This window comes from Rana temporaria, chromosome 9 (genome assembly GCF_905171775.1).
Source record: "Rana temporaria chromosome 9, aRanTem1.1, whole genome shotgun sequence".
Classification (NCBI taxonomy): Eukaryota; Metazoa; Chordata; class Amphibia; order Anura; family Ranidae; genus Rana; species Rana temporaria.
Genome location: NC_053497.1, coordinates 98,854,657 through 98,871,092, shown reverse-complemented (window position 1 = coordinate 98,871,092; position 16,436 = coordinate 98,854,657). Strand labels below are relative to the sequence as shown.

Genomic DNA, 16,436 nt, shown 5'->3' with positions numbered 1-16,436 from the left:
CAGACAGGTCAGGGATAAAGTTGTGGAGAAGTTTAAAGCAGGGTTAGGTTAAGTGTGGCACAACTGCAAACCTACCAAGTCATGGTCGTCCACCTAAACGGACAGGCCGGGCAAGGAGGGCATTAATCAGAGAAGCAGCCAAGAGGCCCATGGTAACTCTGGAGGAACTGCAGAGATCTACAGCTCAGGTAGAAGACTCTGTCCACAGGACAACTATTAGTTGTGCACTTCACAAATCTGGCATAGTAGCAAGAAGAAAGCCATAAGAAGTCAGTTTGCAATTTGCACGAAGCCATGTGGGGGACACAGCAAACATGTGGAAGAAGGCACTCTGGTCTGATGAAACCAAAATTGTACTTATTGGCCTAGGAGCAAAACGCAAAACGCAATGTGAACACACCATCCACACTGTGAAACATGGTGGTGGCAGCATCCTGTTGTGGGGAAGATTTTCTCTAGCAGGGGCAGGAAAGCTGATCAGAACTGATGGGAAGATGGATGAAGTCAAATACAGGGCAATCCTATAAGAAAGCCTGTTAGAGTCTGCAAAAGAATTGAGTTTGGGTGGAGGGTCACCTTCTAGCAGGATAAAAACCCTAAACATACAGCCAGAGCTACAATGGAATTGTTTATATCAAAGTATATTCATGTGTTACAATGGCCCAAAGTCCAGACCTAAATGCAATTGAGAATCTGTGGCAAGACTTAAAAATTGCTGTTCACAGATGCTTTCCATCCAATCGGACCCAGCTTGAGCTATTTTGCAAAGAAGAATGGGCAAACATTTCACTCTCTAGATGTGTAAAGCTGGCAGAGACATCCCAAAAAGACTTGCAGCTGTAATTGTAGTGAAAGGTGGTTCTACAAAGTAATGACTCAGGGGGGCTGAATACAAATGCACACCACACTTTTCACATATTTATTTGTAAAAAAAATAATTGAAAACTCATTTATCATTTTCTTTCCACTTCACAACTATGTGCCACTTTGTTTTGGTCTATCATAAAAAATCCCAATAAAATACATTTACTTTTTTGGTTGTAACATGACAAAATGTTGAAAATTTCAAGGCACTGTATATAGGCAACTGCATGATATGCAACTTGTGCAATTCTAGAAAAGGAGGAATAAAACACATACAAACTGATATGATAAATAAATAAATGGTCCCAGGTTAAAAAATCTGCGAATGTAAAAGGTAATAATGGGTAAATAACAAAACGGTACTTTGCATTATTATACTTCCTCTGTGGATCACAGGAGTGCAGTTCATTCTGCACTCCTGTGACCCCTTATTAGCCTGTCGGCTGGCGCCACAGAGCCAATCCAGGCTCTGAAAAGGTCCCAACCATATGATCGGTATATACCCAGATGAGTGGACCAGCAGCTTGCTCTGCCATTCAGTGAGCCGCTAAGAGCCTGAGCCAGCCTTTTCCACTCCAGTAGGCGCTGGAGGGGCAGATCAGAGAGCCGATGACTGCACTCTGCAGGTGGAAAAGTGAGAGGGGTGTTTGATCGCTCAGTTCTCAGTCTTAGAGACTGAGGGGGACCGATACTGCAGTCACCTACTGTAGGGGAGTATATATTTTTTTATGAATCCCATACTTCTCTTTTAGGTCCTTATATTCCCTCGTAGCTGGCTGATTCCTGCAATTCCACAATTGTTTGTGTGTTCCCATGGCAGCAGCTTCAACACGATAGCAGGCTTGACAAAGGGGTGGGGCTGCCCCAAAATGCATAGCCACACCCCATTGCATGCATAGCATCTGCTGCATGCATAGAATCCTTCTTGGTTGGAGAAAAAGAAAGAACCTCAATGATAGTACCAATACAAGTGCCGCACTGCTAAAAACGTAATCTACGGATCAATAAATAAATTTGCAAAATAATTAAAATAAAGTGCATCACTTAAACAATGCTAACAAAATGCAACTAACTAACCTATTAAATTGGATTCAAGGATTCCAAGTATGGATCAAAATCCAAGAACTACACCCGGATAGTAGCCGCCTACAGTGACATTTTCTGTTCTAGTGGTTGCTGCCAGGTCCACCGTTAAAATTAAACAGAATCCCCCCACATATTACATTGTATTTCAAGATATTCAGGTTTGAGCTCTTGTTCTCACCATGAAGCCTTTTATAGTTCTGTAAAATGGATCGAGGAGTAGGCTAGCAAGCGAACACACTTGTGCTGTGCGATCCCAGCCATCTGAGCAGTGTACCAACACACTGGAATTGTCGTCCCTTACTGCCTGCCAGGAAGAAGCAAAAAAATTTGTGTTTGTTTTGTCTTTTTTTCACAAGTTTGAATCTTTCATCTTAAACCTTTGTAATATGTTGAAAAGACAACAGTTTTTTTTGTTGCTCTAATAATTGTATTTCACATCATATAGATAAAAGACTGGTGGAATGCGCACCCTGACATGATCTTTGATTCCTGTGGTATCATTGCTAGTAATTATCAAGTCGGATTACCTAATACACAGTGCATGTGTGGTGTGGAAGTGTGCTGCTGAGCTGATTTATGACCTCAGTGTCAATGGAACTAATTCATCACTAAATGAACTGGTGAATTCATTATTCATTATATATTGCTCATTCTTAGGATTCTTTTCTCCAGTTTTTTCTTTGTGCTGATATTTTGTACACAATTAGTTGATTTAGTGCATTATATATAAGTTTAAGTCTTATTAAGCTTTATTTCAGGCTTACCTATAGGTACAAGTAAAAAATAAAATAAAAGGAGACTTTACTACAACTTTAAAGATTAAAACAAGATCCAAGGCTTCCCCATTTGTTCCCCTCTCTTTGTAATGCTAGTGCATGCACCATACACCTGCAAATCGTAGGTACAACAGAGTTATAATATGTACACAAAACCCAAGAACATGTGCGAGTCATTTTACATACTTTTGCTAGAAAAACTGAAGCATCCAATACAGCTTTTATGTGCCGTAACCAGCCAGAATTCTCAAGGATGGTAAGGAAACTACTCATGGATGGATTCTTCTGTTCACAAGCTAAAAAAGAACACAAACATACTTAAGAAAAAAAAATCCATTTTACCTTAGTAGCGTCACACCTTTCACTTTTCGCTACTGAAGGAACTTTAACATTCATCTCATAAATAATAAATTGTATAACTGAAATGTAGATACCGTATATACTCGAGTATAAGTCGACCCCAGTATAAGCCGAGGCACCTAATTTTACCACAAAAAAAATAGGAAAACGCATTGACTCGAGTATAAGCCTAGGGTGAGAATGCAGCAGCCACTGTAAGCTGAAAAGAGGGTCAACAATGTCCATTTGCATACCTCACTGTGCCCATTGCTGCCTCACTGTGCCCATTGCAACCCTCACGGTGTCCATTGCAACCTCACTGTGCCCATTGCAGCGCACCTAAAATTCTTGACAGGCTGCGCTGCAGGCGTCCATTTTTTAAAACTCGCGGCTTCCTCCTGGTCCCGTCCCTTTCCGTGATAGGCGTTTGACACTGTGTTCAGTGTTCCGCCTATCACGGACGTTCTTTCATCCTCGGACAAGAGAAGGTCCGTGATAGACTGAACACAGTGTCTGCTGGGAAACTGAGTCCGAGAATGAAAGAACGTCCGTGATAGGCGGAACACTGAACACAGTGTCAAACGGCTATCACAGAACGGGACGGGATCAGGAGGAAGCCGCGAGTTTTAAAAAATGGACGGCCAAGGTACACCGATTCGAGTATAAGTCGAGAGGGGTATTTTCAGCCCTAAAAAAAGGGCTGAAAAACTTGGCTTATACTCGAATATATACAGTATATGTAAAATATTTTTAAATCATTTTAGTCAGTCTACTGCTTGTTTCACACTAGCGAACCTGTTGAAAGCAAGACTAGCGACAGGATCGCTAGAAGACATGGGGAGGACAAACATCTGCTTTGTATGGGAGAAACACCGGCTTTGTATGGGTCATTCCCTTGCTGTGGAAAACATTGCGACAACCTGAGAGAGCAACGGCTCACTCATCCAGATGGCAAGGAAGCAACACTTGAAAGCAGGTGGGAGCTCATAGCTCTCATACCTGAAGTGCTGAAACTATGGCCCTCCAGTTGTTTGGTAACTACAATTCCCATCATGCCTAGTCATGTCTCTGAATGTCAGAGTTTTATAATGCCTCCTGGGACGTGTGGTTCTGCAATAGATGGAGGGCCTTAGTTTGAAGATCCCTGAGCTAAACTATTATTTTTACCTTACACAGCAGTGACCTGGACCTTGGATAAACATCATTAGAGGTAACTTGTTTGTACTTAACGCAATACAAATTTTTTTTTATTTTCCCTGGAGTTTCGCCTAAAGTACAAATTAGATGGCTTAGGCAGGCCCTCATAGTACATGATTTTGGTACATCTATAAAGGAAGGGTGCTCAACCTGTGGCCCTCTAGTTGTTGAGGAACTACGAGTTACATGAGGCACTGCAAGGCTGACAGTTATAAGCATGACTTCCAAAGGCAGAAGCATGCTGACAGGACTTGTAGTTCTGCAACAGCTGGAGGGCCACAGGTTGAGCACCCACTATCTAAAGGAAATTGTACAGCCTAACATATGTGTAAAGCTTTAGTTTCAGGAAACAATAGCCACCAATCACAATCCATCTTATACTTGTCTGATGTTTGCACATTAAATTGTAGTTGGTTACCATGAGGTAATAAAGCCATACATGGTTAAACCTGCACTTAAAACAAATTTCGGCTTAATAGAAAATAAAAGTCAACCTGGTATCAATTAGTAAAGTTTAGACAAAGCAGGATATCTCACAGAATAATGACTTAAACTGTTTTTATGCAAATGATTTAGTCCAAATTGTAGTGTCCAAGGAAAGCTTTACTCCAGAAAATACTATCGCATGGCAATATCTTTGTGTGTATATATTATTTTGGATTGTCATCAAAGCTCAATCACCCTCCTAGAAACCCATGCATTTTTGTTACATGGAGCAAACTTACAAACTAACCTCAGCTCTCTTGTATACTTTTAGGTAGATTCAGTAAGAGTTAGGCCGGCTTATCAGTAGATAAGCCGACCTAACTCAGAATCTACGCCGACTTATGTTTAAGCGTATGCTCAAACAGAGATACGCTTAAACATATTTAAGATACGACGGCTTGCGCCGTCCTATCTTAGATTGCAATATTTTGGATGGCCGCTAGGTGGCGCTTCCATTGCGGTCAGCGTAGAATATGTAAATGAGGAGATACGCCGATTCACGAACGTATGCCCGGTCGACGCAGTACTTTTACACCGTTTACGTAAGAGATAGGCCGCGTAGAGTTAGAGCTAGGCCCTATTGGAATAGTAATGTCAAATATGGCCGCCTTTCCCGCGTCAAAATTCAATTTTTTTACGTTGTTTGCGTAAGTCGTCATTGAATCGGGATTTACGTAGTTTACGTCCACGTCAAAATCAATAGGTCCGTGCGGCGTACTTAGCCGCAATGCACACTGGGAAATGTAGGCGCCCTGTGCATGTGCAGTTCGCAAAAAACGTAAGGTCAAGCCCCATTAACATACAACACGCCCCCCTCAAACACATTTGAATTAGGCGCTCTTACGCCCGCCGATTTAGTCTACGCCGCCGTAACTTAGCAGGTAAGTACTTTGTGAATCATGTACTTGCCTAGCTAACTTACGGCGGCGTAGCTTAAATGCCTTTAAGCTACGCCGTCGCAAAGTTAGGCATAGGTACCTGAATCTACCTATTTATATTTTCATTTGTTGTTACCAAAAACCAAAGTCCTGCTTTGCAGTCAAGCCCCTAATGGCATCCTTTCTTCGACGTTACCAAGGCCACTGGACCCAATTCATTCTCCCATCTATCCAACAGTTAAAAATCCTCCCAGAGCTCTGGTCTCTCCAGAAAGGAGCTTAGAAAATGAACAGTGAAAGGTAGGACACTTTCCATTCTTGTCCCAATCAAATTCTTCCTTTCAATATGCCATACCACATTGCGAACATGAAACAAAGAATCCGATTTGGTAACATCAACAAATTGGCTATTTCTTCAAATATGCATAAAACAAAAAGGTGACATAGCTTTTAATACAGGCATTAGGAGCACATTAGGAAAACAAAGCAACGCAGAAGCATACCCTCTAAGAGTTTTTGCAGGCTTCCTCTCATCACATGGATATTCTCAATTCCAATAAACTGGAAACGGATGTTGGGGTAATTGTCTTCATTTTCATAACCCTTCCCTGCTGCCCTGTTTGCCATTGCATTCAGCTGTTGGGTTAAAATTGAAAGGCGGTTAGACAATGAACACATCATCAAAGCTTAAAGTTGAACCTAAAAAGTGTGTGCACTAGTATACCATGTCCAGATGTACAGAGAATATTGTCCATATATACTATTCAATCTATATGGTTTTATTATCTATATTGTTTCTTGTTAAATTTGTATTTTTGTAATAAATTTGTATTTTTTATATACTTCCGTCTTGCCTCCAAAATCCGACAATCAATTGCTACTTTTTTGAGTAATTGTTCCTTTTTTGTTTATATTACTAACGGATGTGGCCAATGTGAGTGCTTTCCCCGTCCCTGTTTCCCCTTTTTCGTTTTTTGAACCATGTCCAGAAGGTTGCGGAGGATGATATCATCATTATAGTAAGTAACATTTCACTGTCAGCTTTAAACTTGATTGGCTCTCCATTCTTCTCAATTCAGAAAATGTCTTGTATTCTTTTCAGGGAATACAAGCTTTTCTCTGAATAGAAATGCATGGCAGCCAGGATTTCTATAGCAGCTGCTTGGAAAAAACCGACAGTTTCGATATTATATATGAAAAGGAAAGTCACTTGGATAATGGAACATGAGAAAAGGATAGGCTTTCTGTTAGATTCAGATAATCAGTTTAATGAGATTTGGGAACCATGGTTGAAGTACTTGGGTATCTTAAATACCATGTGAATTCAGAAAAGCAATTCGCTACTTACTGCTGTATACTTTGGCAGGTAGGCTGTCTACCCTTCTTTCTCTTTACTTTTCCGTCCTCACCTGCTTTTCCTTTTGGTTTAATTTCTTTAATTTGTTTTATATTATATAAATAACACAAGGAACCTTCTTTACATAAATGTGTTGTTATTTATGGGTTGGTTCTTTTTTTTTTTTCTTCATATAAAATTTTATTTTATCCATATGGATGCATTCTTTAGTCAATTTAGGTATACTGAAATTTCTGATAGCAGTATTTTTTGACTCCTGGAATCTGAGGAGAGAATATTAGAGGTGAAGTCGATTCCTCAAATACATTTTTTAATTAATTGTTTGATAATATTTTGATCGAAAGTATAAGTATACCATAGTTTATGTTTATTTTCTCATTTTCTTCATTTTATCCTTTCTAATTCACTTCAGGAGATTGTTTTGGAATTGGGGGGAAGAATAGATGGAGAAGATGCTATGCTTCCCTTGAAACGACTCGACCCAGATATGGTGTAGGGAATGTAGGAGGGTTATTTATGAATTTATCATATTCATGGAGTCGAATATTATAATTTCTGGTGTGATTCATAATACTAGTTACAATGAATTTGAACAAAACTTGGGGGATGATTGGGGATGGGAAAGTACGGGTATTTACTCGATTTCAGTTTGGTTGGTTTACAGAAACATGTGATTTTTTGTTGTATTCTTTATATCTAACTATTGAATGATTCTTTGATTTGGACCACGGTATTGTTAGAGAGAATATAATACTAAATATGTCATTGTGTAATGCAATATAATGAATTTTTTTTGTAGAGTATCGAATGTACCGTCTATATTTTGAAAATAAAATTAAACTTGAATCATAAAAAAATAAATACATGGGAAAGGAGATGAACACCAGGATCTCACTTTGTCCATTTTGATAAACTCTTGTATTTAGTATATACACAAAATATTTTCTGAATAAAAAGGGGCTGTATCAGCAGTTGAAATGAACAGTGAAATGTGGCATATTACAAGATTTTGTGCATTCCCAGCAAACGCCCAGTAAATTCCTTATCTTGATGTACAGTACAGGACACAGGGCTTGTACACCATAGACTATGGTTATATGCAGGCTATCTTCAGGTGATTGCACATGGTCAACCCTGATGCACCCACTGCGTTATACTCTAGTTTTTATGCAAGCTATGAGGAGTGGCCACAGGAGACAGAGGGGGAGGACCTGTGTCTTGTACTGTACTCCAACAGGTAATTCAAAATTCCCCTCATCTTAATCATAAGGGACAGGACATAGGATTGTATTCATATGGCATGATAAGTCCCAAAGCAATAAAACTCAGAAGTGGGCAACAACAAAGAAAACCGGCTGTCAACAAGCCCACAATAAATCAGGGTTAAGAGTAAACAAAAAACTCTTAGATGACAGTATAAAAGGGACTTTGCAGCTCGTATCTCCTGAGGCCTCAACATTCACTTGATAAAACCTACAGAATGTGTGCAAAGAAGCCCGGGTGGTGGCCTAAGAGATGGTGGAAGGTGGAATGAGCTCTGATAGGAAAAGGAGGAATCCTTTTATTAACGGTCTAGGCCCTGGAAAGAAGTTGTCCAATTCACCTAGCAATGGTGGAGCGTGCTCAGTTTTGTGAACAGAAGCCATGGCTGCCTGGTAGTTCAAGAGAGCCCTGTCCACATCCAAAGCAAGGTAGGTAAATCTGCTTGGTGTGTTTTGGAGCCGGACAAATGGAAGAGAGGACCATATGTTTATTGAGGTGGAAAAGAACCGCCTTAGACAAGAAGCAAGGTCTTGGTTTCAAGACCTCTATTTTTTTTCTACAATATCCAAAAAGGCCCTTTACAAGAAAGGGAAAAGGGGGGTGTCTAAAATACAGAAAACATCAGGCAAGACAGAGGGTTTTACATGAGAAGCTCCCTTAGGCCGCTTTCACACTGAAGCGTCAGCGGTAAAGCAACACTATTTTTAGCTGCGCTTTACTGTAGTTTTTGCGGTGCTATTCGGCCCGCTAGTGGGGCGCTTTTAACCCCCGCTAGCGGCCAAAAAAAAGGTTAAAACTGCCGGCAAAAGCGCCACGGTTTCAATGGGCAGGGGCGCTTTAGGAGCGGTGTACACTCTGCTCCTACAGTGCCTCAAAGATGCGGCTAGCAGTCCTGCCAACGCACCGCTCCAGTGTGAAAGCCCTCAGGCTTTCACACTGTAGTGAAAGGAGAGGCTCTTTCAGGGCACTATTTTTAGCACTATAGCGCTTGTAAAGTGCCTCAGTGTGAAAGTGTGGATTAATGCCGTGTACACACGGTCGGAATTTCCGACAACAAATGTTCGACGTGAGCTTGTTGTCAGAAAATCCGACCGTGTGTAGGCTCCATCGGACATTTGCTGTCGGAATTTCCTACAACAAATGTTTGAGAGCTGGTTCTCAATTTTTCCGCCAACAAAAGTTCTTGTTGGAAATTCCGATCATCTGTATGCAATTCCGACGCACAAAAATCATACGCATGCTCGGAATCAATTTGACGCATGCTCGGAATCATTGAAGTTAATTTTTCTCAGCTCGTCGTAGTGTTGTGCGTGACGGTGTTCTTGGCGATCGGAATTTCCGACAACATTTGTGTGACCGTGTGTATGCAAGACAAGTTTGAGCCAATGTTCAGTCTGAAAAAAATCCACGGTTTTGTTGTCAGAATGCCCGATCGTATGAATGCGGCATAAGGATTGCGGAGGAAGATATTTTTGGAAGAGAATGAATAAGGCAGAAACCTTACCTTAGACACACAGGACAAGGCATAGGATGGGCCACCCTCTGGATTATCCCATTTATCTATCCCGCAAGATGAGATCTCTGACATCTTAACCCTGCCCTGGAGTCAGGAAAGTTATCTTTGAAAAGAAAAGCATATCTGTTGCTTGTACCATAATTCCAGATTTTTATTTTTCCAGACTAGCTTTTGGCATCGCAATGCTCCCCTAACTTGTAGCACCAGAGTTTGTTGTCCGATTCTCATCTATAAGTGGTTTAAATGTCCCCTTTACGTGGGTTTCCTCTGGATGATTGGTTTTCTCCACTACCCAAACAAATTCAAATTTTTTGTTTTGTTTTTTTATGATGAAATTAACCTTAGTCCAGCCACAGACATGATACAGCAGAAGATAATCCACACAATTGTTTTAAAGAATGTGCAGTTCTCATATCTGCTCAAGGAAACACCAGCAAACATCATACAATAATTATTTCAAAACAATAAGCATAATCCATTTGATAAATTGGACAGTAGCTATCTACAGTGTCTCACAAAGTGAGTACACCCCTCACATTTAGCTATTTTCCCTCCCCGATGTCATGTGACTTGTGAAGTGTTACAAGGTCTCAGTTGAAAATGGGGAGCAGGTGTGTTAAATTTGATGTTATTGCTATCACACTCTCATGCTGGTCACTGGAAGTTCAACATGGCAACTCAGGGCAAAGAACTCTCTGAGGATCTGAAAAAAGAATTGTTGCGCTACATAAAGATAGGCTATAAGAATATTGCTAAGACCCTAAAACTGAGCTGCAGTACGACGGCCAATATCATACATTGGTTTACCAGGACATGTTCCACTCAGAACAGACCTTGGTTGACCAAGAAGTTGAGTGCACGTGCTCAGCATCATATCCAAAGGTTGTCTTTGGGATATAGACATACGAGTGCTGCCAGCATTGATGCAGAGGTTAAAGTGGTGGTGGTGGTCGGGGGGGGGTCAGCCTGTCAAGTGCTCAGACCATACACCGCACACTGCATCAAATTGGTCTGCATGGCTATAGTCCCAAAAGGAACCCTCTTCTAAAGATAATGAACAAGAAAGCCTGCAAACAGTTTTCTGAAGACAAGAAGACTAATGACATGCATTACTTAAATCATGCCCTGTGGTCTTATTAGACCAAGATAAACATATTTGGTTCAGATGGTGTCAAGCGTGTGTGGCAGCAACCAGGTGAGGAGTACAAAGACAAGTGTGGTGGGAGTGTCATGGTCTGGGTCGGCACGAGTGCTGCCGACACTGGGGAGCTACAGTTCATTGAGGGAACCATGAATGCCAACATGTACTGTGACATACTGAAGCAGAGCATGATCCCTCCCTTCAGAGTCTGGGCTGCAGGGCAGCATTTCAACATGATAACGACTCCAAGCACACCTCCAAGACGACCACTGCCTTGCTGAAGAAGCTGGGGGTAAAGGTGATGGACTGGACAAGCATGTCTCCAGACCTAAACCCTATTAAGCATCTGTGGGGCATCCTGAAACGGAAGGCGGAGGAGCCCAAGGTCTCAAACATCCACCAGCTCTGTGATGTCGTCATGGAGGAGTGGAAGAGGATTCCAGTGGAAACCTGTGAAGCTCTGGTGAACTCCATGCCCAAGAGGGTTAAGGCAGTGATGGAAAATAATGGAGGCCACACAAAATATTGACACTTTGGGCCCAATTTGGAAATTTTCACTTAGGGGTAAACTCACTTTTGTTGCCATCGGTTTAGACATTAATGGCTGGGTGTTGAGTTTTTTTGAGGGGACAGCAAATTTACAAGCTGTACACTCACTAGTTTACATTGTAGCAAAGTGTAATTTCTTCAGTGTTGTCACATGAAAAGATATAATAAAATATTTACAAACATGTGAAGCGTGTACTCGTTTTTGTGAGATCCTGTATCATGCATGTTTATGGAAAAGTCTTTTGGTGGTCAGATCTTCCAAAATCTGGGACTATCCACTAGGACCTGCAGGACCACCCACTTGTGTGTGGAATCCTACTGTACCTATGACGGAAATGGTCAGGTAGCTATGGCAGCTTTTGGCTCCATTTTGTAATAAATCATTTATTGTTCAGCAATCCTGTGGATCCATAAAAGTCCCCATTTGCTGATAGTAAATGGCAATTTACTTGTTTCTTTTGGTTCGTGGATAATTATTAAGAACTAGTGGCAGGCTACACATCTAAAAAGTGTTAGTTGGCTAAAGTGCTGCAGATATTTGCTGTAGGCAGGGCCGGACTTACCATTGGGCTTGACTGGGCTCAAGCCCATGGGCCCCGTCCAATAGGGGGCCCCGGATGGCAACCCCTTTAAAATATATATATATATATATATATATATATATATATATATATATATATATATATATATATATATATATATATATATATATATATATATATATATATATATATATATTTTTTTTTTATTATTATTATTATTATTAAAGGGCCCAGAGGTCTCCAGGGCCCCCGGATGGAAACCCCCCCCCCTTTTTTTTTTTTTATAAAAAAAAATCTTTTTTTTTATTAAAGGGCTCAGAGGTCCCCAGGGCCCCATTTGGCAACCCCCCCTTTTTTTATTTTATAAATGTTTATTTTTGTTTATATTTTTTATTAAAAGGCCCAGAGGTCCCCAGGGCCCCCGGATGGCTACCGCCCTTTATATATATATATATTTTTTTTTCTTTTTCTTTACTTCTTCTTTTTTTTGTAAAGGCCCCCCCCCCCCGCTTCTCAATTTGCGGCAGACACCTCCCCCCAACCACTTCTCAATTTACCATTATAAGTTTTATTGTTTCAAACCTTTGACTAAAGTCGTAGGTTGCTGTTAAAGCTCCTGAAAGCAACTTAAACTGCCAAGTGTGAAGCTCATGACAGGTATTAGGGTTTGTGTGTGCAGGCATGGGGGAAATCATCCGACACAGGCATCCAAGGTGACTTGTATGGAAGGATAGACGCAAAGCACAGACTAATTAAATACATTCTGTATGTACATTGGCTCTAATGTTGTCCAAACACATACACAAATTTTGTTGATCCTTTTATCTGATTGTTGCATGCATAATATTCTACAATCCATTTGACTGGACACTTAGGGCCAGATTCACGTAGAATCGCAGCGGCGTAACGTATCGTAGATACGTTACACCGCCGCAAGTTTTCATCGCAAGTGCCTGATTCACAAAGCACTTGTGAGAAAACTTCCGCCGGCGGCCTTCGGCGTAAGCCCGCGTAATTCAAAGGGGTGTGTGCCATTTAAATTAGGCGCGCTCCCGCGCCGGACATACTGCGCATGCTCCCTTTTGAATTTCCCGCCATGCTTTGCGCGAAGTGACGCCATTTTTTCGAACGGCGACGTGCGTAGCGTACTTCCGTATTCCCGGACGTCTTACTCAAGAAGGAAAAATTTTCAAATTTCGACGCGAGAACGACGGCCATACTTTATACAGCACATACGTGTGCCGTGTAAAGTTAGGGCACCAAAAACGACGACTAACTTTGCGACGGGAAACTAGACTAGCAGCGACGTAGCGAACGCGAAAAACCTTTGTGGATCGCCGTAACTACTAATTTGCATACCCGACGCTGGTTTACGATGCGAACTCCCCCCAGCGGCGGCCGCGGTACTGCATCCTAAGATCCGATAGTGTAAAACAATTACACCTGTCGGATCTTAGGGATATCTATGCGTAACTGATTCTATGAATCAGTCGCATAGATACTCGATAGAAAAAAAAAAACACAAATACACACAATATTGCACCTTGTGAGTTTTCAACAATCAATTTTCACATAATTACTCTAAATGAGAAAACTGTAAAAGTGTCTGTTGCTCAAAAACTTCTGTCCATTTTCCGGTGTGAATGGCCAACATGAATAAAAAAAAGAAATAAAAAAAATGCAATCAAGTGGAATCGATGAAAAGGGCAAAAAGAAGTGTTCTATTTTTGGAAGATTAACCGAAAAAATAAATTCATTGATGCACCAGACAATCATTTTGTTGTTGATGTGCTGCTGACCATCGTATTTGGGGCATTAGATCTAAATGAATAGCTAGATCAAATAAGTCCAAGAGACAACAAGAAAATTTACAGTAAAAACATAACACAAGTCTGTATTTAAGGGGTTTATGTAAAGTTATTCTTAGCTTACAAGTAGACTACAGCAGATGTGTGTAGGCAAGAACAGAAGCCAGCCAACGCCTGAAAACAAGCCTACTATGTTACCATTTTATGTGTTAATATATTATCCAGTAATGAAAACAAGTTTTTTTTGTCCTTTTACTTTGTGTGTATAAATAAAACTAAGACACATTTTACTTGCATCAGAGCTGGATAAAATGTCATCTGAAAATAGTGAAAGTGTTCAAATAACTGGTGCACACACACACACACACACACACACACACACACACACACACACACTTGCTAAGCAGACTAATAAAGTAACCCTGTTGGCATAGTAAAGAGAAATATCAACTGACAGCAAAATAAACAGGTTAATACTTGCCTTTCTAGCAGGTAGAGTGTTACTACCTTCTTGAAGAAGATACAAAACACAGTAGTAATGTAGGATTTACAGGAGCAACCACAGTGCCCAATGGAGATGCAGATACACTAGATAGCATCAACTCATCAAAAGAGCAATGTCACTAGGGTTGTCCCGATACCACTTTTTTAAGACCGAGTACAAGTACCGATACTTTTTTTCAAGTACTCGCCGATACCGATTACCAATACTTTCTTTTAACGAGACGAAAAAACGGTAATCAATGGTTGGACTTTGGAGGCAAGACAGGAATATCAAAAAATTATTTAGAAAATATACAAAACAGATCAATAAAAACCATACAGAATATAAAATATGGAAAATATCCTCTGTGCGTCGTCTACGCGGTTCACCGTGAGGCTTCTTCAGGACGAGCAGAAGAAAGTAATAGTAGAAAAATACATTTCACCATCTTAAAATAATCTGGATCATATAAATATATGTTGGGAAGATCATAGATAGAGGAGTTCCATACATAGTAGAAAGTGGCCAGAAATATCTCCAAAAAAGCTCCAAAGAAAAAGCTCCCTCCCACCCAGAGTATCAGTTGCGGGAGGGCACCATATATTAAAACCAAGCCATAGGCTCAAAAATAGAGGAACATTAATTCCGGGGCAGTCCAAGGAAGGAACGGAAGCAAAAAAAGCACCCGGTGTAGTACAACCAAGTGTACCAAACCTGGATCCAGACAATTATGTACTGGGGAGCCCTCAAAGACAATAAGGCCAGAGTAATACAGCAAAAAGTATCACACCGTATGCCCCGGGGGATAGCCTGTGATCTGTTTTGTATATTTTCTATTTTGTGTAATAAAATAATTTTTTTATATTCCTGTCTTTTTGCACATTACCTCACTGCACCTGGTCTGACGAAGCCCTAAAATGTAATCTGTGTGGCAGAGTTCAGTGATCTTAGATTGTAACTCTCCCCCTCCAAATGCCACCCCCCCCCCCCCCAATTCCTTCTTCTAGCACAGATTTTTATTTTTTTTTGGAGGGGGGGGGGGGAGCAGTGAGGTCAGAACCCAGGTGAAAATCAGTTGTTGTACACTGTGTATAGCATACTCCTGAACCCTGGCCTCCCTACGCAGCGCACTCCTGAACCCTGCGCTCCCTGCTCAGACTGAACACTATGGTGGAGTGCAGATACAACCGGCCTTTTGAGGGCAACCAAAATGCAACGTGTGACGGACGCACCTCCTGGTGTGAATGAGCCCTCAGACTGGTGTGTCCCTGGACTGTGCACAGTTCTAAAGGTTGCCTTGACTGAAAAAAAAAAAGGATTTAAAAAACACTGCTATAATGTATGAATTTATCCTTTTGGTCATCTCTATTTTTCCCCAATACCACAATAACACAAACATCAATGCAGTGTACACAAATCATACCTTGGGCCTCGTGTCTACAACATACATAAAGGGGCTTGCGGGGTTGGCTTTGCTGATTATATCCAGCATCTTCTCATCTTCCACACAACGAGTACTGAAGCCAGAGAGAGGCTGGCTACACCTGCAAATAGCAGCCTTGAAAAAGGAGATAAAGCAAAATGTAAGCGTGCAGTCTTTTCAGGTTTATTTTAGATCATGGTCACACATATTTACTCATTACACAGAGCATGCAGGCTCCGCTTTCTACATAGCAACGCTACATCAAATGTATACTCATTGAAAGCAATGCCCTCCCTGTGTGGCTAATCGCTTATCTCAACAGGTGAGAAACAAGGCAGAATTATTTCACAGAGACCTCTAGTGACCAGTGTGCACATTTTTATATTTAAAGGGGTTGTAAAGGTTTGTTTCTATTTTCTAAATAGGTTCCTTTAATCTAGTGCATTGTTGGTTCACTTACCTTTTCCTTCCATTTCCCTTCTAAATGTTTTTTTTTCCTTTGTCTGAATTTCACACTTCCCGTTTCTCCTCAGTAAGCGTGCCCCCATCATCCGAGCTGTTCTGGCTGGGGGTTAGTCAGCCAGAACATCTTACTGAGGAACAGGAAGTGAGAAATTCAGACAAAGAAAACAAACAAAAAAAAACATTTAGAAGGGAAATGAAAGGAATGCCTTGTACAGACGAGCATACATGTACGATGAAACCGGTCCGCCGGACCGTTTTCACC

General features: G+C 41.0%; 1 protein-coding gene across 1 annotated transcript in view; it reads right to left on the bottom strand.

Moving 5' to 3' along the window:
• The window catches only part of MTMR8 (myotubularin related protein 8), a 56,137-nt gene that overhangs the window by 9,819 nt on the left and 29,882 nt on the right, over nucleotides 1-16,436 (bottom strand). Inside the window, exons 6-9 of the mRNA XM_040323957.1 lie at nucleotides 15,710-15,844; nucleotides 6,130-6,262; nucleotides 2,913-3,022; nucleotides 2,129-2,254 (exon numbers count right to left, since the gene is read on the bottom strand). Coding sequence (XP_040179891.1) covers nucleotides 2,129-2,254; nucleotides 2,913-3,022; nucleotides 6,130-6,262; nucleotides 15,710-15,844 — 504 coding nt within the window. The remainder of the gene's footprint in view (nucleotides 1-2,128; nucleotides 2,255-2,912; nucleotides 3,023-6,129; nucleotides 6,263-15,709; nucleotides 15,845-16,436) is intronic.